This window comes from Leucopleurus acutus (assembly GCF_964270905.1).
Source record: "Leucopleurus acutus genome assembly, chromosome: 5".
NCBI classification, from domain to species: domain Eukaryota; kingdom Metazoa; phylum Chordata; class Mammalia; order Artiodactyla; family Delphinidae; genus Leucopleurus; species Leucopleurus acutus.
In genome coordinates this window covers 67,597,409-67,622,037 of record NC_139147.1, presented here as the reverse complement: position 1 = coordinate 67,622,037, position 24,629 = coordinate 67,597,409, and the positions used below count along the sequence as shown (strand labels likewise).

The 24,629-nt window shown below is 36.6% G+C and overlaps 1 protein-coding gene across 12 annotated transcripts in view; it reads left to right on the top strand.

The window, feature by feature from the left end:
• Positions 1-1,147: 1,147 nt before the first annotated feature.
• GOLGB1 (golgin B1) overlaps positions 1,148-24,629 on the top strand; it is an 84,018-nt gene continuing 60,536 nt past the window's right edge. For all 12 annotated transcript variants that reach the window (XM_082839698.1, XM_082839707.1, XM_082839705.1 and 9 more), the window contains exons 1-5: positions 1,148-1,226; positions 18,307-18,401; positions 19,642-19,794; positions 19,987-20,139; positions 22,666-22,794. In XM_082839698.1, the coding sequence (XP_082695824.1) occupies positions 18,309-18,401; positions 19,642-19,794; positions 19,987-20,139; positions 22,666-22,794 (528 nt within the window). In that variant the 5' untranslated portion in view covers positions 1,148-1,226; positions 18,307-18,308. The remainder of the gene's footprint in view (positions 1,227-18,306; positions 18,402-19,641; positions 19,795-19,986; positions 20,140-22,665; positions 22,795-24,629) is intronic.

Below are 24,629 nucleotides of genomic sequence, written 5' to 3'. Positions count from 1 at the left end.
TTACAGGTGGTTCTGTTCACGGGTTCAACCAGGCCAGATAGTGTAGTATTTATTACTGAAAAAAAAATCAGTGTATAAGTGGACCCGTGCAGTTCACACTTGTGTGGTCCAAGGGCCAACTGTTTATTTTCTCTCTCCTCACTAAATTATTATTTTCAAAAGGGCAGGAACTTTTGTTTCTTGGTCTCAGCAATATCTCCAGGTCTAAGAACAGTACACGGTGATTACAGGGGACTACAATTTTAGATGGGTAGCCAGCAAAGGCCTTACTGATGTTCGAACCTCAAAGGGTTATGTAAGCACTAGGGTGAGGATGCATATAGTGGGCTGAGTGCCTGGTACACAGTAAGCTACTTTCCCCCCTTTCCTTAGTCACTGACTCCCATTCCAGGACCCAAGCCCTCAACCCTCAACCTCTGTTTAAGGTCCAGTTCAAGCCCCACTTCCTAAAACGCATTTCCTAGTGTTCACTATTCTCTCTCTCATTCATGTCCTTAGAAACATCTCTGATCCCTTCATACAAACGCCAGGTTCTTGCCCGAGTTCCATCAGTAAGTAGCTGTTTGTCTTTGGGCAAGTCACTTTAAACTGGTTCTCATTTTTCATCAGTAAAATGAAAAAGTCATATTAGACCACCTACCTTCTGGCTCTAATATTTTATGACTCTAAGAGCAAAACCTACATCCCCACTCCCTTCACAGCTCATTCAACAATCCTAACGGCAGCTGGTTTCCCGGGGTGCAGTGTTTCAGCAAAAGCCCAAGCCCTAAGGTGGGTCAGGCACCGCCAATCCCGCGGAAGAATTAGAAGAAATCGTCCGTCCCATCAACACCTGACCTTACCAGAACGCCCGCCCTCCCGGCATTTCCGGCTCTTCCCTAGATTTTCTTCCGGAACCCTTGCTCCCGTCTGACTCCGCCCCTCCTCCACTCTTCAGAGTCCATTGGCTGTTCCTTTGAGGAAGCGGAGCACATCCCGACGTTGATTGGTCTCTGTCATTGTTGATGGGTTAGTTACAAACAAGGCGTGCCTGGTCTCCCTGGTAACGCCCGGCTGCTAAGTCCTGATTGGTCCATAGCCTAATCCCCTTTTCCGTCCCAACTGCCAGTGGTTGAGTCCCTTGGCGGGGCGCTGCAGCGGTAGGTGTCGCGTACGGGATTCCCGAGCTGACGTGGCTTAAATTTGGGAGGGGGGCAGCTGGAGCCTCCGGCGACAGCCTCTTCCAGGTGAGTGGGGGACGCTCCCCAACTCTTCGCCTCCTTGAGCCTTGTAACGGTCACCCCCGCCACAGGACCCGCGGGGCTGCCAAAGCAGCCACACTCGGATTCCCTCCCCGTCCTGATTCAGTCCCGGATCCGGCCGTTCAGTCCGCCTCCCTTCATCTACCAGGCCACCCGCCAGCTGGCCCCGCCGGATGGCTTCGGGGTCGCCCTGTGCGGCCTCTAGGCACATATGCACTCTTTACCCCATCCCCAGGACGTTTCTCCTCCGGGAGCGACGGAGAAAAGCGCTCCGGTCGGTCCTGTCAGGACGGCCTTGTTCCCTGAGCGGCCTGCTCAGGCTGACCTGTGTACGCAACAGCTGACGTCGGAGAGAACCTGCCAGGCCCCTGCGCTCAGGCCCTAAACAAACTTAGTGTCGGGAAGGGGAGGCGGGACCCAGACAAACCAAAAGTCTTGAGGGCAGAGATCGCAGAAACATTGGCGACAGTAACTCAAACGAGGGCCTGACGAATGATCCTGCTAATGAGTTGCTGGAAAGATTCGGAGAGAGGGAAGATCCTTGCGATCCCATCAGCACTAAAGTCCCAGGAATCAGAGGTGGTCAGGCAGTTAGAGGAAAGGGAACCCTTAATAGAGTTCTGGAGGAAAAAGAACTTGATTTGGTGGTGTGGAGGATGTTTATTCTGCGTAACAGGAGTGGTGCGTAGGAGTGTGAAGCAGAGGATGAGCCCCTCGACAAATGAGGAATATATTTGTCTGACTTACTCAAAGAGTTCCAGTTGGTCTGTGCGGAGAGGACAGTTTAAGAGTGGGGCAGAGATGTTTAAAAATCACTGGATAAGTACTTTCACTTTTGGAAGTAGTTGGAAGCTTTCTGAGCTTTTAAAGGCTCTCACAGTTCTGTGCAAGGTGGCAGTGGAGAACTCCCCGCAGAAAGGCTGGAGGCCTTTTCAGAAGAATGAAGTAATTAAATTTGGATGGTCAGAATAATTGTGAATGGTCAAAAAATTGCAGACGTTGTACACTGACTGTTTCACAGCTTTTACTTTTCATCCTTTGACCATGGAATGGCCATTTAATGCTTTCCTCTTCACTGCATTAAATTTGTTGGACTACATCAGTAGTTTCCAAACATTTTTAATTGCTTGCCCTATCAATAAAACTTTTTTTTGAGCAACCATCCTCTAAATACTGTATATTTAATTATAAATAATGTATGAATAACACTGTAAATATATTACTTATAAAATATACAAAAACATACATATTTAAAAGGATGAAAACAAATTCTTGCCCATTTTCTGGGACACTCCCACTCCAATCTGGAGATCACATAAAGATGTTTCCTTATTTTTTGAGAAAGGTGTTTGCATCTCTGAGGACTTCCAGATTGGGGGAATCCTTTTTATTTTAATTTATTATTATTATTATTATTGAGGACCTCCATTCCTCTGAGATGCAGCCTCTTCTAAAAATAATCATCTTTAGGATATAACTCTCTTTTCCCTCTGCTTGAATATTAAAGTCTCTCTTTTTTTCCCCATTACATTAGTGGATTAATTAAAAGGATGTTGATTTTATTCTTGTTTATAAAAAATCATTCATAAACTTCTCTAGCTTAACTACTATTAGAAATAAATTATTTGGGACACATCTCATCACTGATCATTACCTACTGGTATATTGTTAGGAACCACTATATGAAAGGATGTTAAGCTCTACAATACTCCATTTTTAATTAAGCTAATTTAAAATCAACAGTATGTGCTTTTGGTAAAAGTAAATTCAATACAAAAGGATATAATATAAAAACAAAAATCTTTCTCCTCTATGTACTGATCCTTTTCCCCATTCCCTATTTCCCAGAAGTAAGCACTGTAAATAATTTGTTTATTCTTAAGAAAATTTCTGATCATATTCAAGCACATGTATAATATATATCCCTCTCCTTTTCTCTCTCACACAAGTTGAATCATAATATACCTGCTATTCTACACCTTTTTTTTCCACTTTATACTGTAAGGTATTTTTTTCATATCCATAAGTATAAACTATCCCATTCTTTTAAAAGGCTGTACAGCATTCCCCTGTAGAAATATCAAAATGTATTTAGCCTGTCCCCTACTGATGGACATTGATATTGTTTTCAGTCATTAGTCATCACAAACACTGCTGTAGGGACTTCCCCGGCAGTCCAGTGGTTAAGACTCTGTGCTTCGACTGCAGGGGGCACGGGTTTGATCCCTGGTCCAGGAACTAAGATCCTGCATGCTGTGAGGCCAAAAATTTTAAAAAGTAAAAATAAACTCTCTTAAAAACAAACAAACAAAAACCAGTGCTGTAGTAAATATCCATGTGCAAATATCCTTTGTTCCCTTGAATGAGCCTATCTATGGTATAAACAATACGGAATTCTTTAGAGCCCTACTACTGTGAGGCATTTCATTTTAGTCTAGTGGTTATATAACTGTAAGTATATACAAGTATACGAGTGCCCTCATGCCTCCAGCACTATTTTCAGCCCCAGTGAAGAATGTTGGGTGATGAGGTTGCTCAGAAAATAGGTTATCTTCTGAATCTCTACCAGTAAAGAAGCTTTGTCGAGCTCTGTGACTGGGAAGATTACTTATCTTCCCTATGCCTTACACACTTTAATACTAGGGATATTGATAGAACTCCTCCTTGGAGTTGTTTTAAAAATAAAATGAGTAAAATGATGAGGATAAATAAGTTATTATATGTAAAGCAATTGGAGTAGTATTTAGTACATAGTACTGTGTATATAAGTTATAGATACCATTTACTGCTAAATTTGTTTAATAAAAACAAGTTTTTTTGTGTTATAAAAACTGGTTTTCCATTTTCTAATTGTAAAATTATATCATAGTATTGCATATGCTTTTCCCAGCTATATAGCACCATTTCCTATCAGCTTCTCAAACTGGTTGAGGATCACTTAGAATTAAGGAAAACTACTGAGGCTCAGCTAAACATGCATTGAGTGAGTTTGAGGACTGATATGGAAATACAACCATTTTCTGTGTTGTTGTTTCTGTGGGAAAATGTGATTTAAATTCCAAAGCAAGTGGTGCGTATGCATGTAGTCATAGGCATGTGCTCACTGTCTTCAGTTACTTTATTTTCCCATGCATTTTGTACTAGGTTCTCTGTGGTTGGGGCATGCCTTATATTTCTTTTTATATTTTTGTGGTTCTTAGCATAATGCTCCACACCAAGTAGATATTTTGAAAATAATTAGCAGTGAATACTGAGAAAATAAGACTCATGGAATTCTAAATGCCACCACAACACAGAAGTGTTGAGATCCTGTGGCAGAATTTATAGAAGGTGTGGCCAGCATTGACTCTGAGGGATTGTTTTATTTGCCTGAATGTTTTATTGAACCCTGACCTTGGCATGAAGCTCTTTATTTTATTCTTTTCCCAAATTGCTATTCATGATTCTGGTGCTTTATAAAACAACAGCAAGAGCATTACTTGTCCAGTAGTCACAGATATTCCTTACATTAATTTATTACTATATGTTTTCCCCTTTACTAATTTTTATATGTGCATTTGCCCATTTCTATCCTACAGTGAGCCTTTCAGAGGCAGAGATCCATCTTTCTTCGTTTAGCTTAAGCATGGCTACTTAGTGGCTCTCTTGCCCTCAGGTTCCCAACCTCTGAGCTACCTAAAGACCCTAACTGTGCCTGAGGTGCCCATCCTTTTACACTTCCATGTTATTCCTTTAATGTCAACAGCTATAGAAATCACTCTTGCATCATGGAGTCATAAGGCAAAGTCCAAATAGAAAAGACAAGATAAATCCTTGTACTTACCTAGTTTTCATGATACTTAGTTCAGATGATGACCAGTTTATTATTATTATGAACTTGTGAATTTAAACATTTTTGGTGGATTTAAATATCTGTTGCAATTTAATTCATAATCTTATTAGAAACTCAGTTGTTCCTTTGGCCTGTGGGAACTTCTTCAGTTTGTCTCCTGGATCCTTTTGACATGACTCTATGTTAGTCTTTGTTAGCTTCCTTGCTATTTTGTATGAAAAAATATTTCAGGCTCATTTTGTACCATTTCCTGCTTCAGAATTGAAATCAGCCATTTCTCTAAGAAGCCCTCCTATTAAAAACTTTTTTTTAACGGGGAATAGTATTTCAAGACTAGAAATACTTATTGCTTCTCAGTTTGTCATAGTTTTTTTCAATGCACAGAGCTAGGAAAATATATGTACTAAGGTAAAATACCTTATAGGTTCATACTGGTACTTTTGATTCAAATTCAAGATTAGTTTTTATTTTGGGGTTCTTAATTTCTTTTGTGTTATATGTCTATCTCCTTTTTTCATAATGACTGTATGATAGAATTACTATGCCCATAATTACTCATTTAATTCCACAGGGCACATATAATAGTCAAGGAATAATAATACTGATAATGAACACCGCCAATTTTGGTTGTTAAAATTTTTATAAGTTTTTTTTTTGTATGTGCTATTTACATTTTCCCCATTTTTTAAAAATTGGAGCCCTATATGTTGTCAGAGCATATAAACATTAAATACTATGCTGTCTCCATCCCAGTCTTAGTTCTATGAGTAACATATTTAGTGCTCACACCAGTCCTTATGATGATGTTTCTTTAGTCATTTTGGTTATCTCAAGCTTTTTCTCTAATAGATGCCTTAGGAAGGGCTCCTGGGAAAATTTTTCATTAATTTTCTTGCAAGTTTGTAACATTCTGTCTGTGCTCTTTATATCTGAAGGTCATTTTTTCTGAAAATAAAATCCTTAGCTCACATTTTCTTTCCTTAAATATCTCAAGTCTGTAACTCCATTTTTTTTTCTGGCAAAAACATTGCTGTTGAAAAGTCTGACCATAGTCGTTTTTTTTTTTTTTTTGCTTGTAAGTCACATTTCAGCCTAAACCTCAAAGAATTCTTTTAAGTCCATGAATTTTACTAGAATGTCTTGTTGGTCATTCTGGGTTGATATTCTCAGGTATCTGGTGGCCTCTTTCAATATGTAACTTCAGATCTTTTAAAATTTCAGATAAGTGCTCTTGGCTTTTGTTTTTTGCGTTTGTTCTGTACCTTTGCTTTGGTTTTCTTTTTCGGGGATCCTATTATCCTCATTGCTTATCTGCAATACTTATCACTTTCTCTTGATTCCTTCTTTACTATTTATTTCTTTGAATTTTTTAAGAGAAACAAAGCATTAGGAACAATATTAAATTTACTATAGAAAATATGCAAAGATAGTTCAGAATTCAGTATCTCTCTCACCCAGTATTCTCTAATGTTAGCATGTTACAGTGGAAAAGTGCATTTGTCAAAACTAAGAAATCAACACTGATGCGTTACTATTAACTAAACTCCATACTTTGGATTTTACTCATTTCTCCATTGATGTCCTTTTTCTGTTCCACGGTATTATCGTAAGATATCACATTTAGTTTAATCTTTTTATTTTTTAAATTGAGGTAATTGTGGATTCACATGCAATTCTAATAAATAATACAGAGAGAAACCTTGTATGCGTTGTTCAGTTTCCTTCAGTGGTAACATTTTAGAAAACTATTGTATAATATCACAACCAGGATGCTGATAATACATTCCCCAATTTTATTTGTATACATGTATGTTAAGTTCTATAAAATTTTATCACCTATGTGTAGTTTCCTGTATCCACCACCGTAATTAAGATATTGAACAGTTCTAACACCACAAGGATACCTTGTGTTGCCGTTTTATAATTATAACCACCTCCTACCCTCTCACCTTCAGCTTCTCCCTAAGCACTGGTAACCATTCATCTGTCCTCCATTTCTAAAATTTTGTCATTTCAAAATATTCTGTAAATGTGGAATTATATAGCATGTAACCTTTTGGAACTGGCTTTTTCTTTTTCATTCAGCATAATTTCCTGGAGATTCATTCATCTAAATTGTTAGGTGTATCAGTAACTTGTTCCTGTTTATTGCTATGTAGTATGCCATGGTATGTATGTACAGGCATACCTTGGAGATATTGTGGGTTCGGTTCCAGACCACTGCAATAAAGCTAATATCACAATAAAGTGAGTCACACAAATTTTTTGGTTTCCCAGTGCATATAAAAATTACATTTACACTATATTGTAGTCTTTTAAGTGTGAAATAGCATTATGTCTAAAAAATATACATACCTTAATTAAAAAGTGCTTTATCATGAAAAATGCTACCATCTGAGCCTTCAGCAAGTTGTAATCTTTTTGCTGGTAGATACAGGATCTTGCCTTGATGTTCATGGCTGCTGACTGATCAGGGTGGTAGTTGCTGAAAGTTGGAATGGTTGTGGCAGTTTTTAAAAATAAGACAACATTGAAGTTTGCTGCATCGATTAACTCTTCCTTTCATGAACAAATTCTCTGTAACATGCAGTGCTGTTTGATAGCATTTTACCCACAGTAGAATTTCTTTGAAAATTGGGGTTGATCCTCTCAAACCTGCCGCTACTCTGTTAACTAAGTTTATGTAATATTCTAAATGCTTTGCTGTCATTTCAATAGTCTTTGTAGCATCTTCACCAGGAGTAGATTCCATCTCAAGAAACCACTTTCTTTGTTCATCTAGAAGGAGTAACTCCTCATCCTTTAAAGATTTATCCTTAGATTGCAGCAATTCAGTCACATCTTCAGCCTCTACTTTTATCTGCAAAGTACAATAAAGCAAAGCTCAATAAAACGAGCTATGCCTGTACCATAGTTTATTTAACCATTTACTTGTTGAAGGACATCCTTGCTGATTCCAGTTTGGGGTGCTTAAAACTAAAGCTGCTAAGAACATTCATGTATAGGTTTATGGGTGAATTTAAGTTTTCATTGCTCTGAGATAAATGCCTAGGAGTAAAATTACTGGGTCACAAAGTAGTTACATGTTTAATTTATGGCGAATTTCTTTTTGATTTTTAAAATTATCCTTCATTTCAACTTTCTTTTTTTTTAAGGCAATCTTTGTTGTGATTATTCATATACTTATTCCCTTTAGTTTCATCTTTATTTCCAAAATATTTTTTTAATTTTAAATTATTTCTTGTGTTTCTGCTTCATTTCTGGGTTTTTCTATTTTTGTTGGGGGATAATTGATAAATTTATTTGTTTTAATTCATATGAAGAAATCACATATATACCTGTGTGTGTGTGTTCACCAAAGTTTGCATCATAGAAAATGGTAAGAATATCAAAGTTTAATTTTTCTTTTGTAAAAGTAAATATGATACACATTTCTGTCATATACCTACTGTTTGTGCTCTGCTGTACTGTTAGGTGCTCTACATTCATTTAGCAATTAATACTTACCCGTTAATTTTTGTTAAGTAGGTGTCAATATTGGAAGTAGATATTAATCATTTTTCTAAGCTTCTTTCAGGTGTAATTGACAAAAATGTATATATTTAAGGTGTTAGTGATGTATTGATATATGTATACATTGTTAAATGATTACCACAGTCAAGCTAATTAATATATTTATCATCTTATGTAGTTAACTTTTTTTATTTTTGGAGGTGAGAATATTTAAAATCTACTCTCTTAGCAAACTGCCTGTAGTCACCATGCTGTACATTAGATTCCCAGACATTATTCATCTGGCATAATTGAAATTTTGTACCCTTTAACAAATATCTCCCCATTTCCCCTATCCTCTACTACCTGGCAATCACTATTGTACTCTCTGCTTCCTTGAGTTTGACTTTTTTAGATTCCATATATAGATGAGATCATGCAGTACTTGTCTTTCTGTACCTGGCTTATTTCACTCCGCATAATGTCCTCTAGGTTCATCTATGTTTTCACAAATGGCAGGATTTCCTTATTTTTTTAGGACTGAATAATATTCCATTGTGTGTATATACTGTATACATTTTCTTTATCCATTCATCTGTCAGTGGACACTTAGGTTGATTCTGTAATTTAGCTGTTGTGAATAATGCTACAGTGAACATGGGAGTGCAGATATCTCCTCAAGATACTAATTTCATTTCCTTTAGGTATATACCCAGAAGTGGAATTGCTGGATCAGATGGTAGTTCTATTTTTAGTTTTTTGTAGAATCTCCATATGTTTTTCATAATGGCCATGCCAATTTACATTCCCACCAACAGTGTTCAAGCATGCCTTTTTCTCCACATCCTGGCCAACACTTGTTACCTTTCGTCTTTTTGATAATAGCCTTTCTAACAGGTGTGAGGTGATGTTGTGATTTTGATTTGTATTCTCTTGATGATTAGTGATGTTGAGCATTTATCATATACCTGTTGACCATTTGTATGTCTTCTTTTGAGAAGTGTCTATCTAAATCCTTTGCCCATTTAAAAAATTGGGTTATTTGTTTTCTTGCTATTAAGTTGTTAGAGTTACTTATATATTTTGGATATTAATCCTTTATCAGGTGTGTGGTTTCCAAATATTTTCTTCCATTCCGTAGTTTGTCTCTTCATTCTCTTCATTGTTTCCTTTGCTATGCAGAAGCTTTTTAGTTTGATGGGATCTCATTTTTCTATTTTTGCTTTTGTTGTCTGCACTTTTGGGATCATAGCCAAGAAATAATTGCCCACACGAATGTCGAGAAACCTTTTTTCTGTGTTTCTTCTACTAGTTTTACAGTTCAGGTCTTATGTTCAAGTTTTTAACCAAGTTGGAGTTAATTTTTGTATGTGGTGTCAGATAAGGGTCCAATTTTATTCTTCTGCATGTGGATATCCAGTTTTCCCAATACCATTTATTGAATAGACTGTCCTTTACTCGTTGTCTATACTTGGCACCTTCTTTGATGCTGAATTGATCTTCCTTGCTTTGGCCTTTCAGGGTCTTTTGTGGTTCTATATGATTTTAGGATTTTTTTTTTTCTATTTCTGTGAAAAAAGCCAGTGGAGTTTTGATAAGGATTGTGCTGACTCTGTACATTGCTTTGAGTGGTAGGTACATTTTAACAATATTAACTCTTCTAATCCATGAACACAGGATATCTTTGCATTTATTTGTGTCTTCTTTAATCTCTTTCACCAATGTTTTATAGTTTTCAGTGCACAGATCTTTCACCTCCTTCGTTAAATTTATTCCTAAGTACTTTATTATTATTTTTGGTGCTATTAAACATGGGGTTGTTTTCTTAATTTATTATTTTTTTGGCTAGCTCATTGTTAGTGTATAAAAACAATAACTTTTGTATACTGATCTTGTATCCTTTGACTTTACTGAGTTCATTTATTAGTTTTAACAGCCTTTTCGTGGATTCTTTAGAGTTTTCTCTATGTAAGATCATGTCTTCTGCAGAGACAATTTTACTTCTTTCTTTCTGATTTGGATGGCTTTTATTTATTTTTCTTGCCTAATTACTCTCCCTAGGAATTCCAGTACTATACTGAGTAGAAGTGGTGAGAATAGGCATCCTTGTCTTGTTTCTGATCTTAGAGGAAAAGCTTTCAGCTTTTCACCATTGAGTATGATGTTAGCTGTGGTCTTGTCGTATATAAACTTACTATGTTGAGGTACATCCCATCTGTATCTAATTTGTTCAGTTTTTATCATGAAAGAGTGTTGGATTTTGTCAAATGCTTTTCCTGCACCTATTCAGATGATTTTATGATATTTATCCATCATTTTGTTGATGTGGTGTATCACATTAATTGATTCGTGGATGTTGAACCATTCGTGTATCCAAGGAATAAATTCTACCTGATCATGGTGTATGGTCCTGCTAGTGTGAAGCTGAATTTGATCTTTTAGTATTTTGTTGAGAATTTTTGCATCTATGTTCATCAGGGACATAGGGCTGTAATTTTCTCTTCCTGTAGTGTCCTTGTATGGATTCATTATCAGGTAACGCTAGTCTTGTAAGATGAATTTGAAAGTGTTCCCTCCTCTTTGATTTTTGGGAAGAGTTTGAAAAGGATTGGCATTAATTCTTCTTTAAACATTTGGTAGAATTCACCAGTGAAGCCACCAGGTCCTGGACCTTTCTTTGTTAAGAGGTTTTTGATTACTGTTTCTTACTGTTATTTGTCTCTTCAGATTTTCTATTTCTTCATGAATGAGTCTTGGTAGGTTGTGTGTTTCTAGAAATTTATCCATTTCTTCAAGGTTATCCAATTTTTTGGCATATAATTGTATATTGTAGTCTCTTATGATCCTTTGTATTTCTGTGATATCCATCTTACTGTCTTTTCTTTTATTTATTTATGTATTTATTTTTGGCTGTGTTGGGTCTTTGTTGCTGTGTGCGGGCTTTCTCTAGTTGCGGCAAGTGGGGGCTACTCTTCATTGTGGTGCATGGGCTTCTCATTGTGGTGGTTTCTCTTGTTGTGGAGCATGGGCTCTAGGTGCTCAGGCTTCAGTAGTTGTCGCACATGGGCTTAGTTGCTTCACTGCATGTGGGTTCTTCCTGCATTGGCAGGTGGATTCTTAACCACTGTGCCACCAGGAGAGCCCCTGTCTTTTCTTTCACATATACTTTTATTTGAATTTTCTCCTTTCTTTCTTAGTTGATATACCTAACAGTTTGTCAATTTTATCTTTATAGAAAATCACTTAGTTTCATCAATCTTTTCTATTATTTTTATACTCTTCTGTTCATTTATTTCTGCTCTGATCTTGGTTATTTCTTTCCTTCTGCTAACTTTCAGCTTAGTTTGTTCTTCTTTTTCTAGTTCCTTAAGGTGTAAAGTTACGTTGTTTATTCGAGATATTTCTTTTTTTAAAGGTTGGCATTTGTTGCTATAAAATTCCCTCTTAGGGAACTTACCTAAACATAATAAATGCCATATATGACAAACCCACAGCCAACATCATTCTCAGTGGTGAAAAACTGAAACCATTTCCTCTAAGATCAGGAACAAGACAAGGTTGTCCACTCTCACGACTATTATTCAACATAATTTTGGAAGTTTTAGCCACAGCAATCAGAGAAGAAAAAGAAATAAAAGGAATCCAAATTGGAAAAGAAGAAGTAAAGCTGTCACTGTTTGCAGATGACATGATACTATACATAGAGAATCCTAAAGATGCTACCAGAAAACTACTAGAGCTAATCAATGAATTTGGTAAAGTAGCAGGATACAAAATTAATGCACAGAAATCTCTGGCATTCCTATATACTAATGGTGAAAAATCTGAAAGTGAAATCAAGAAAACATTCCCATTTACCATTGCAATGAAAAGAATAAAATATCTAGGAATAAACCTACCTAAGGAGACAAAAGACCTGTATGCAGAAAATTATAAGACACTGATGAAAGAAATTAAAGATGATACAAATAGATGGAGAGATATACCATGTTCTTGGATTGGAAGAATCAACATTGTGAAAATGACTCTACTACCCAAAGCAATCTATAGATTCAATGCAATCCCTATCAAACTACCAGTGGCATTTTTCACAGACCTAGAACAAAAAATTTCACAATTTGTATGGAAATGCAAAAGACCCTGAATAGCCAAAGCAATCTTGAGAATGAAAAACGGAGCTGGAGGAATCAGGCTCCCTGACTTCAGACTATACTACAAAGCTACAGTAATCAAGACAGTATGGTAGTGGCACAAAAACAGAAATATAGATCAATGGAACAGGATAGAAAGCCCAGAGATAAACTCACGCACATATGGATACCTTATCTTTGATAAAGGTGGCAGGAATGTCCAGTGGACAAAGGACAGCCTCTTCAATAAGTGGTGCTGGGAAAACTGGACAGGTACATGTAAAAATATGAGATTAGATCACTCCCTAACACCATACACAAAAATAGGCTCAAAATGGATTAAAGACCTAAATGTAAGGCCAGAAACTATCAAACTCTTAGAGGAAAACATAGGCAGAACACTCTATGACATAAATCCCAGCAAGATCCTTTTTGACCCACCTCCTAGAGAAATGGAAATAAAAACAAAAATAAACAAATGGGACCTAATGAAACTTCAAAGCTTTTGCACAGCAAAGGAAACCATAAACAAGACCAAAAGACAACCCTCAGAATGGGAGAAAATATTTGCAAATGAAGAAACTGACAAAGGATTAATCTCCAAAATTTACAAGCAGCTCATGCAACTCAATATCAAAAAACAAACAACCCAATCCAAAACTGGGCAGAAGACCTAAATAGACATTTCTCCAAAGAAGGTATACAGGTTGCCAACAAACACATGAAAGGATGCTCAACATCACTGATCATTAGAGAAATGCAAATCAAAACTACATGAGGTGTCACCTCACACCAGTCAGAATGACCATCATTTAAAAATCTACAAACAATAAATGCTGGAGAGGGTGTGGAGCAAAGGGAACCTTCTTGCACTGCTGGTAGGAATGTAAATTGATACAGCCACTATGGAGAACAGTATAGAGGTTCCTTAAAAAACTAAAAGTAGAACTACCATACAACCCAGCAATCCCACTACTGGGCATATACCCTGAGAAAACCATAATTCAAGAAGAGTCATGTACCACAATGTTCATCGCAGGTCTGTTTACAAGAGCCAGGACATGGAAGCAACCTAAGTGTCCATTGACAGATGAATGGATAAAGAAGATGTGGCACATATATACAATGGGATAATACTCAGCCATAAAAAGAAATGAAATTGAGTTATTTGTAGTGAGATGGATGGACCTAGAGTCTGTCATACAGAATGAAGTAAGTCAGAAAGAGAAAAACAAATTCTGTATGCTAACACATATATATGGAATCTAAAAAAAAAAAAAAAAGTTTCTGAAGAACCTAGGGGCAGGACAGGAATAAAGACGCAGACATAGAAAATGGACTTGAGGACACGGGGAGGGGGTAGGGTAAGCTGGGATGAAGTGAGAGAGTGGCATGGACATACATACACTACCAAACGTAAAATAGATAGCTAGTGGAAAGCAGCCACATAGCACAGAGAGATCAGCTTGGGGCTTTGTGACCACCTAGAGCGGTGGGATGGGGAGGATGGGAGGGAGACGCAAGAGGGAAGAGATATGGTGTTATATGTATATGTATAGCTGATTCACTTTGTTTTAAAGCAGAAAATATCACACCATTGTAAAGCAATTATACTCCAGTAAAGATGTTAAAATAATAATAATAAAAAAACAAACAAAAAAACTTCCCTCTTAGACCTACATCCCATAAGTTTTGATATGTCATGTTTTCATTTTCATCTGTCTCAAGATAGTTTTTGATTTCCCTTTTGATTTCTTCTTTGACCTGTTGTTTTTTCAGAGTGTGTTAATTTTCACGTTTGTGAATTTTCCATTTTTCCTCTTGTTATTGATTTCTAGTTTCATGCCATTGTGTTAAGAAATGATACTCAATGTGATTTCAGTCTTCTTAAGATTGTTAAGACTTGTTTTGTGGTCCAACATATGATCTATCCTAAAGAATGTTACATATGCACTCAAAAAAAGAGCATGTTCTACTGCTGTTGGATGGAATGCTCTATATATGTTTGTTAGGTTTTTTCTGTATAACGTGTTGTTCAAGTCCAGTGTTTCCTTATTGCTTTTGTGTCTGGATGATCTATCCATTGTTGAAAGTGGGACATTGAAGTCTCCTACTGTTATTGTATTGCTACCTGTTTCTCCCTTCAATTCTGTTAAAATTTGCTAAATATAATTAGGTGCTTTAATTTTGGGTGCATATATATTCACAAGTGTTATATCCTGTTATAGACTTACAAGTTCATATCCTGTTATGTAATAATTGATCTCCCCTGTCATTATATAAACACCTTCTCCGTCTCTTGGTCAGTTTTTTACTTGAGGTCTTTTTTGTCTGTTATAAGTACAGCTACCCCTGCTTTCTTTTGGTTACTATTTTCATGGCATATCTTTTTCTATCCCTTCACTTTCAGCCTCTGTGTTATCATTAGAGATCAAGTGAGTCTCTTGTGGACAGCATATAGTTGGATCTTGTTTTTTTAATCCATTCAGCCACGATGTCTTTTGATTGGAAAATTTAATCCATTTACTTTTAAAGTAATTATTGAAAGGTAAGGACTTAATTTTCAAATTTTTCTCAGAAAATTCTCCTCAGTGGAGGCCCTATTCTGAAAAAGATCCCTGGCTCATCGGTTGGAGAATTAATGTGGCCTGCGCTGCCTTAGCCACTTCAGACCTTGCAGGTTTCTTGTACTTACCTGTTGTTGGAGTGGGGATGCATTTCCCTTTTCCAGCTACTGTTCTTGAATTGGCTGGACACATTTTCCAGTGAATACCCACTGGATTTTTTGTGGTTCTCTTGGTATTAGGTCTGTTGTGCTCTTACAGTTTCTATAGGGGAGATAAAATTTTGCCTCTGTCCTCTAAGGGTTTTTGGCTAGGTCTGAGAATTAAATTGATACAGGAAAGATTAACAGGAGAAAAGCATACAAATTTATTTAATATCAGCTTTATGTGGCATGGGAGCCCTTATAAGGAAATGAAGACCCAAAGAAGCAGTTAGAATCTAACATCTGTACAATGAGTTGGTCAAACAGTAGTAAATTGTGAAAATGAGACAACAGAAGGAGGTCATTAATCATAGAGCAGTGACTTGGGAGATAAGTGTTAGTTTACAAGGTTTGTTTTTACAGATTTCTTTTGGCTTCAGCTCCCATCCCTGGAGACAACAATATTACTTTTCTTCCTGGTAGAGAGAGAACATCTTCCATATGGGGGTTTTATCTCTTCCTTTCAGGGAGAAAAATGGGAGATCAGCACACCCTACTTGTACCTGCTGTTTTTCAAGTGCTTTAGCCCAAAATAATCCTTCTGCCAAGTGACATATTTTGGAGTGAGTGGCACATTCTGCTACCCTTTGCTTCCCTTTATTCCTCCTGCATGGACAACAGTGATACACAGATCTTGTGGCTTTTGGTGTTTTTTCTATATCCATGTTTATTTTGGAGTTTGTGGGAAACTTTGCCTCATTTTATTTGTTTGCTTGTTCGTTTTGGTAAAGGCTGTCCATGGGTTTTTAATTTTGTTATCTAATTGCTTTGTCTGTTTTTATGTAGGAATTTAGGAAGATCCAAAAGCTATGCTATCTGCTATTACCATCTTCTCAGAGTCCTATCGGTTGTTTTTTTTTTTCTTTCCTTTTGCTTATTCCCAACAGGGTCTGAAAATTTGAAGATAAAGTGCTTCTGCTTGATATGTTAGGTTCTATTATGACTATTTGATTAGTACACATTTCTGTGCCTAAAAAAGACTCTTTAGTTATAGTGTTCATTTCCTTCTTTAATGATTACTATAGAAAATTGAATGTCTAGAGCTAAAAAGAAAGTTTAGAGTCTGTGTCCTGGTGAGTTTTGTTTGTTTTTTAGCTGACTGTAGTTGTGAGTCTCATAACCTGATGAGTGACTGATTATTATGTCTCTGTGCACTTATATATGACTTTGTGTTTCCCTTTCAGTAATTATATATGTAATTATATATGGTCCTATGTTGCCCTCCTAGTGGTTTTCTCTTCCTTTCCTGTTTCACACGTCTTTTCCAAATGCTATATGCTGCTTATCTAAGTAACCTGTTATAGAAACAAAGGTCTTGCCATTTCTTAATTAATGACCATGGCTGCCCTAAACACTGTTACTGAGTGGAAGAAAACTATAACAGAGACTAGTTTTATTCAAGTGCTTATTTTGTGCAATAGCTTTTACATTTCTTCCTGCTGAGGATTTTAAAAGCCAAATAATATTTTGTCACTCAGCATAATTGCTTATAATAATGCTATGATAGTCCAGTTTATTTTGATTTTTCCTATCAAAACATTAATATTCTCACTTTTAAGGAGTTTATGGACTAGCAAGTGACACTGATCTGAATGAATGATTAAATAAATAATGAAGGAAAAAGGAAGAGAGAGAGAAATGGTATGTGTGCTTGCATGTGTGTGAGTGTGTGTGTGTGTGTGTGTTCAGGTGAGTTGAGTGAGTTTTGGTGGCTTGTTATCTTTCAAGGAATTGGCCTCTTTCATCTATGTTGATGAATTTATGGGTATAGAGTTATTTATAGTGTTACTTTATTACTTTTTAATGTGTGGTAGGTCAGTAGTGATGTCTCTCTCCTGTTTCATATCTGATATTGACAATTTGTGTCTTCTCTCTTTTTGTTTGTCAGTCTGACCGAGCTTTATGTATTTTATTCATGTTTTCAAAGAATCAACTTTTAGTTTTGCTGATTTTCTTTATTTTTCTATTTTCAATTTTATTAATTTCTGCCCTAATATTAATTTTCTTTTTTCTGCTTAAATTTGTTTTAATTTGCTCTTCTTTTTCAAATTTCCTACAGAAGAAGCATAGGTTACTGATTTTAGTCATTCTTCCTTTTTTTCTAATGTATGCATTTAATGCTATATGTTTTGAACAAGGATTACATTTAAATTTTAGTGAAACCACATGGTTTACTGAGAAAGCTTCCTGAAAGAACAGGTTCATGAGGCACATAAAAAAGAAAAATTTTGGGCTTCCCTGGTGGCTAAGTGGTTGAGAGTCCGCCTGCCGATGCAGGGGACATGGGTTCGTGCCCCGGTCTGGGAAGATCCCACATGCCCCGCGGCTGGGCCCGTGAGCCATGGCCGCTGAGGCTGCGCGTCCGGAGCCTATGCTCCGCAACGGGAGAGGCCACAACAGTGAGAGGCCCGCGTACCGCAAAAAAAAAAAAAAAAGAAAAATTTTGCTGAACTATGGGGTGTATATGACAGATTAGAAGTGAATAATAGTCTGGCAGGGGAAGGAATAGTTAGAACTCCATGTTTGCCAATGAAATTATGATGAAAGAAAAGGCATTAAAGATAACTTGTAAGGTGTATTATTTTCCACTAAACAATTACGTATTTGTATTTCATTTTTAAAACATTAGTGATGGTGATTAAAATCTCTGTGTAGTTGTCACTGAAAAGAACAGTGTTTGACTACAGTGTACATACTGAAATGCCTTTTTAAAGACATCATCCTGATGTAGTCTGTGTCTAATATATATCACATGAACAGTTTTCTTATTTAACTTATAAATGATAGTTACCATCATAGGAGAAGCATGTATCTGACTGATTCTTATGTTTTCTTTTCTTACAGAAATGCTGAGCCGATTGTCAGGATTAGCAAATGTTGTTTTGCATGAATTATCAGGAGATGAAACTGATGAGAATATGAGGGCTTCCTTAGAACCTGTGAGTAGCTCTGTTCTGAATTAAACTAATGAGAAATATGTTCCGTGTTCTTCTGAGGACAAGAATTTAAGGTAGAAGGGTGTGAGCAGCCTTCCTTGTGCTAGGTGGAAGAGAAGATTAAGAAAAATATTGAGACTTTGTAAATTATCCTTTTCCTGTAGGTTTGTAGCCTGTGAGACACAGTAATGGGAATCAAGTCCTGGATGAGATTAGAAAGATTGTCCTCATTTGTCCCCCTGGGGCTTACTTAGTGCTAGATTATTTTAACTCCTCGGTTATGTATTCCTGTTTCATAGGAAAGGTTTGAAACAACAAATGGTGGAACTGGAGCACCTTTTGGGTTTCAGACCATCTGTTTGCTATTGTAAATTCATCTATCACTTCTCTTATAGTCTGTATTGTATTTTTTGAAGGTCACATAGGACTCAAAAAAAGTCCTTTCACTTTCTTGAAAGACAAGCAGTATTCCCTGGTGATTAAGAGAATTTTATTCAACTACTCTCTTAATTTTAAATTTTGAGCTCTTCCACTAAATGTTTTGTGATCTTTGCTTCCCTTTATTTTTCTCTTTGGTAAAATTAGTATGATAAGACTGTAAATGAGATAATGTTTGTAAAATAGTTAACATTTACAAAATACTTAATATATATTGCAATGGCTATGATAATAATTATTGGTTAATAATAATATTGGGTAATAACTAATATTGGGTAGTTATTATTGGAAAGATTTCTTTTTAAAATTTAAAATTTTTTAAATTTTAATTTCCTCTGCCAGGTAAGTATGAGTGTGTCCCTGTCCATCCCTGCACAGCCTTAGACGCCTTACAGTGTACACACATGCTCACTTTGCTCCCCCTCCCTACCCATTCCCCCTCCTCCACCCTCCACCATCCTCCACACGCCCTCCTTTTCCACAACTCTCAGCCCCTCCAAACAACTCTTATAATAATATCCAACCAACATCTCTGGAGGACTTCCACAGCCCAGGGCATTCAGTCCCCGGGAATTTTACCACTAGACTACAAGATTTACATAAGCCAAGCCCCATTCTTGACAACTAAGGCTCCTCCTTTCCTCCAACCCATACCCTGCCCCTGGGTTCTCATCTCCTCGGAAAGATTTCTTAAGTAAGGATATGAGTTGGACAAGACATAAGATAAAGTTAGAATGAAGGACCTCCTGTTTGGAAGCTGATACCTTTTCCCTTGTAAATTGGCAACTTTTTGTCTAAATACCAGGAATTACCCCAAGAATCTGACATGGAATTTAATGATAGAACACAAGAGGATGTTCTGGAGCGCCTGGCTTATGCAGAGCAGTTGGTGCAGGAGCTAAAAGAAATCATTGGACAGAAGGATGCTCAACTACAGCAGAAGGATGAAATTCTACAGGTACCATTGTCCTTTCTTGCCAAGCACTTGATAAAAGACATAACAGTCACTTTGATTTTTTTCTTCACTTAGATTATTAGAGAATCTGATTTCCCTACTAGTCCAAGATGATGCCTACTGAGAATAACTTGTTATATACTGGATAAGTGATGAATAAGCATTTGTGTATTTATCATCATTGTTCTCTGACAGGAAGAAAGAAAAGCTGCTGATAACAAAATTAAAAAACTAAAACTTCATGCTAAGGCCAAATTAACTTCTTTGAATAAACACATAGAAGAGATGAAGGCACAAGGAGGGACTGTTCTGTCCACAGAACCTCAGTCAGAGGAGCAACTCTCCAAGGTATGGTGACTGGGTATAATACACATTTTCTGAGTAGAAAAAGGCTCTCATTGTAGCAGATCTTCAGTAATCACAAAAATTTATGAAGCTAAAGTAATACAGCACTAAATGCAGTCCTTTTTTTTTTTTTTCTTGTGGTACGCGGACCTCTCACTGTTGTGGCCTCTCCCATTGCAGAGCACAGGCTCCAGATGCGCAGGCTCAGCGGCCATGGCTCACGGGCCTAGCCTCTCCACGGCATGTGGGATCTTCCCAGACCAGGGCACGAACCCGTGTCCCCTGGATCGGCAGGCGGACTCTCAACCACTGCGCCACCAGGGAAGCCCAGTGCAGTCCTTTTTTAAAAAAAAATTTTTTATTTATTTATTTGGCTGTGCTGGGTCTTAGTTGCAGCACATGGGATCTTCGTTGTGGCATGTGGGATCTTTTATTTGCGGCATGCAGGATCTTTAGTTGTGGCATGCAAACTCTTAGTTGTGACATGTGGGATCTAGTTCCCTGACCAGGGATCGAACCCAGGCCCCCTCCATTGTGAGCTCAGTGTCTTAGCCACTGGACCACCAGGGAAGTCCCCAATACTGTCCTTTCTTTTTGAGCTTGCAGTCTAGCTGGGCTGTGGGCCAAACACAGAATAAAAGGCCAACAGAACATATGGAAATTAAATATTAGTTGTGACCTAGACTTTCAGGGAGTTAAAAAGGCTAACAGGAAGAAAAAAAAATTAAATTGAGGCATTTAAGTAGGAGAGGCACATAGCTTTTGGAGGAGTTTTATCTTTAGTTAGAAGATTAAACTAGGTGAACTCTAAGGTTTCTCCCACCTCTGAAATTCTTTAGTTCAGTGACTTGATACAGAATATTCTTTGTCTTTATGGCCACATAATAGTATATTAAAGTTTCATGCATTGTGGGCTTAATCAGCTAGATTACTTTGGGCTCCTCTAAGTGATGCTTTGTAGGTTTATGCCTGCCACCAACAAAAACGTTCAAGATTGGGGATGGAGAGAGGAGTGAGGAAAGTGCCTATGCCTTTTGAGGAATAGAGCATTGTCCTAATACTTGTTATTATTACCTTTCCTGTATGGTTAAACCCCAAATATTCACATTCAGCCAGCTAGTTAGAGAACAAGAAACTTCAGTTGTTTGGAGAGTTTGGTATAGAATACAGAGAGGCCAGCACATCACAGTACACATTACCAGTTGGCTTAGATGTAACTCTACATAAGAAACCTTTTAATTTTTTCTTAGATTTCGTCCTGTTTTAGTTTTTGACCCACTAGTATTCTTATTCACAATGATTTTAGTTCTTGGGAAATGAGATTTTAATCAATTCTCTAGGCACAACCTTTGGGGTCACTAGTTAGCTCACTAGTACTGTGGTTCGTCTTTCCTTCCTGGGTGTAATGCTCAGAAGATATTACTTTTCCTTAATTGATAGCCTTATTTAACTTCTCAAAGCTTATTTTAGAAGCTTCTCTTACTCTTCTCAACTAATGTATTCATGTTGATTCTTCTTTTCTTACTTTTTGTTTTTTTCCTCTCATTATTCTTTCTTCCCCCTGGCTGTGGTAGCACCAACCTGTCTCTCCCCATGTGGCTTTGTTTCTTTTAACTTTTCCCTCTGCTATGTTGTTAGATTTTTAAATCATCCATTTTATACTCTGCCTTCTTTTTTTTTTTAAAGCTCTGAGACCTTAAACAAATTATCATCTTGTAGCTTCATTTCCTTCCTCTGTTTTAAATAAAAGGGTTGGATTAAATGATTTCTAAGTTCCAGCAATCAGTCACAGCAGCTCTTTAACTATTGTATACCCATGACAGAGCTTGATAGTCTCTGGAAAGCGTAGTTGAAGAAATGATGGCAATCCTCAGATACTTGACTATTATGTGGAAGAAAGTATAAAATTATTCTGTGTGGTTCCAATAAGCAGGCTAGGTTCATTTTGGGGGCTAGGGGCTGGTGGTGACTTCAGATGGGAGGTAGAATCTGGTTCAGTCGAAGGAAGAGATTTTGGGAAAAAATAGATTATTGAAATATTTGAATTCCTCCCCCCTTCCTGCCACTGTCTCTTTTATCATGCTTTGGCCCTCACTTAGCAGCTGTGTTTTCCTGAATTCTGTCCTCTTGTTCTTCAAGGCAGTGAGACTGAGTTTTCTGTTATGTTTTAGTCCTGTATGTCACTGACTGGTTTTGTCCTCAGACTAAAAACTATAAAAATGGGAAACATGGTGCCATTTCTTCCAAGTATTGACTCCCCTCTGGTATCTTCCTGCTTTTGGTTGCTCTCCAGCATTTTCAGATAGCTGTTTTTCTATATTGTCCAGTTTATAGTGGTTATCTGAGGGAGGATGGTTTTAATAGGAACTACTTGGCCATACTAAAACTGGAAAACTCTAAGATTCCTTCCTTGTTGTTAGGTCAGGTGTTATTTTTTGCTCCCATCAGTTGGATAACACTATAATCAAATGGCTGTATAGGGCAAATTAGATTCTTTTATTTAAATGACTTTATCTCCTGTGTTTTCAGCATGACAAGAGTTCTACAGAAGAAGAGATGGAAGTAGAAAAGATAAAACAAGAACTCCAGGAGAAGGAGGAACTAATTAGCAGTTTGCAAGCCCAGCTTAGCCAGGCACAGGCAGAGCAAGCTACACAGGTAGGGGTATAAGTCACCTCATAATCATTAAGTTAACAAATCACTAAAGCCCAATGGATTGTTATATGACTAATAACATTAGTTCTATAATATTTGTCTATGAATCTATCAATTTCCTTCCTTCCTTCTTCCTTTTCCTTCTCTTCCCTCCCTTCCTTCCTTCCCCACTAAGTCTAGTAATTTTACTAGACCGTGCATTGGTGTTTGTCATCCATGGTTGGTATTTGTAGATACCCAGTATGCTTTTTCAATATTTGGTTTTGCACATTTTTATTTCACAAGCGTTTTCTTGAATTATATAGCTGTAGTATGTAGTCTGTTTTCTTCTTTGGGGACTTCTGTTATCCATATGTTCTATCTTTGATTATCTTCCATTTTGTCACTTTTGGTTCCTTTTTACCTCTTCATTTTCAAAAGTTTCTTCTTTTTTTTTCTTATTTAAGGCATTCTATGTTTATTTACTTTTGTGTTCCTTCTTGTTTTGTGTTCTTTTCTGAAATGAATTTTCAGAATTCCTTTTGATTCAGAAGAATCAAAGTTTTCCTGAATTCTGTCACCTCATTTCTGAGTTTTTCTGATTCTCATTTTTTAATTTTATTCTTTCATGTCTTATATAATTTTCTTAATTTTTTTAACACCTGTTGAAATAAATTGCAATTTTGATTTTTTAAAAATTAATTACTTTTATTGGAGTATAGTTGCTTTACAATGTAGTGTTAGTTTCTACAGCAAAGTGAATAAGCTATATGTATACTTATATCCCCTCTTTTTTGGATTTCCTTCCCATTTAGGTCACCACAGAGCACTGAGTAGAGTTCCCTACGCTATACAGTCGGTTCTCATTAGTTAGCTATTTTATACATAGTAGTGTATATATGTCAATCCCAATCTCACAATCCATCCCATCCCCACTTCCCCCTTTGGTATCCATACTCGATTTGTTTTTTGAGCATACCTATCGTATGCTTTTCTCACCTGCTCCTTAGTTTTCTTTTTTTTAATAATAACTTTGGATGGGATTTGACCTTGATCATTTTATGTTTCTTATTTTTGTGTGAAATTAATTTTCCTAAACTTTTAGAAGGAGGCTTGATTCAGGAAAACTTTTTTTATTTAACAGACTTTTTTCTTTTGTTGTTTTTGTGTTGTGTTCAAAGATAAGGCAGGTGGATTTCTGAGATTTCCTGGCTTTCTTCTTCCTGCCCTTCACTCTGTTCTATACCAAATTGGCTCAGTAGTAATATAATATGGGTCATGTGTATAATTTTAAATTTTTTAGCAGCTACATTACAAAAGGTAAAGAAGAAACAGGTAAACTTAATTTTAACAATATATTTCATTTAGTTCAATTTATTAAAAATATACTTTTAACATTAATATAAAATTATTTTTGTGTAAATTTATAATCTTTTTTCTGCACTAAGTCTGAAATTTGGTGTGTATTTTATATTATATATCAATTTGGATGCTAAATTTTCATTGGAAATACTTCATCTGTGTTTAGATTTCATAAAATTTCCAGTTGAGAAAATAGATTCATATACTCAAGTTGTTCCATACATATATAGAAACTTTCTAATAACTGAACTGAGTGCTGAAACATCATTTTCCTTTAATATTTGCATCCACGTTTAGAAACTGGTTAATTATTTAGAATCGTTAATTTGACTTTGAAAAACATATCAGCTTTAAAGCTACATCTGTGAGAAATGAAAGCACATGTCCACATAAAGACTTGTATATGCATGTTCATAGCAGCTTTACTTGTGAAACCAAAAACTAGAAACAACATGTCTATCAACAGGAGAATATTTAAACACACAATGGAATACTAC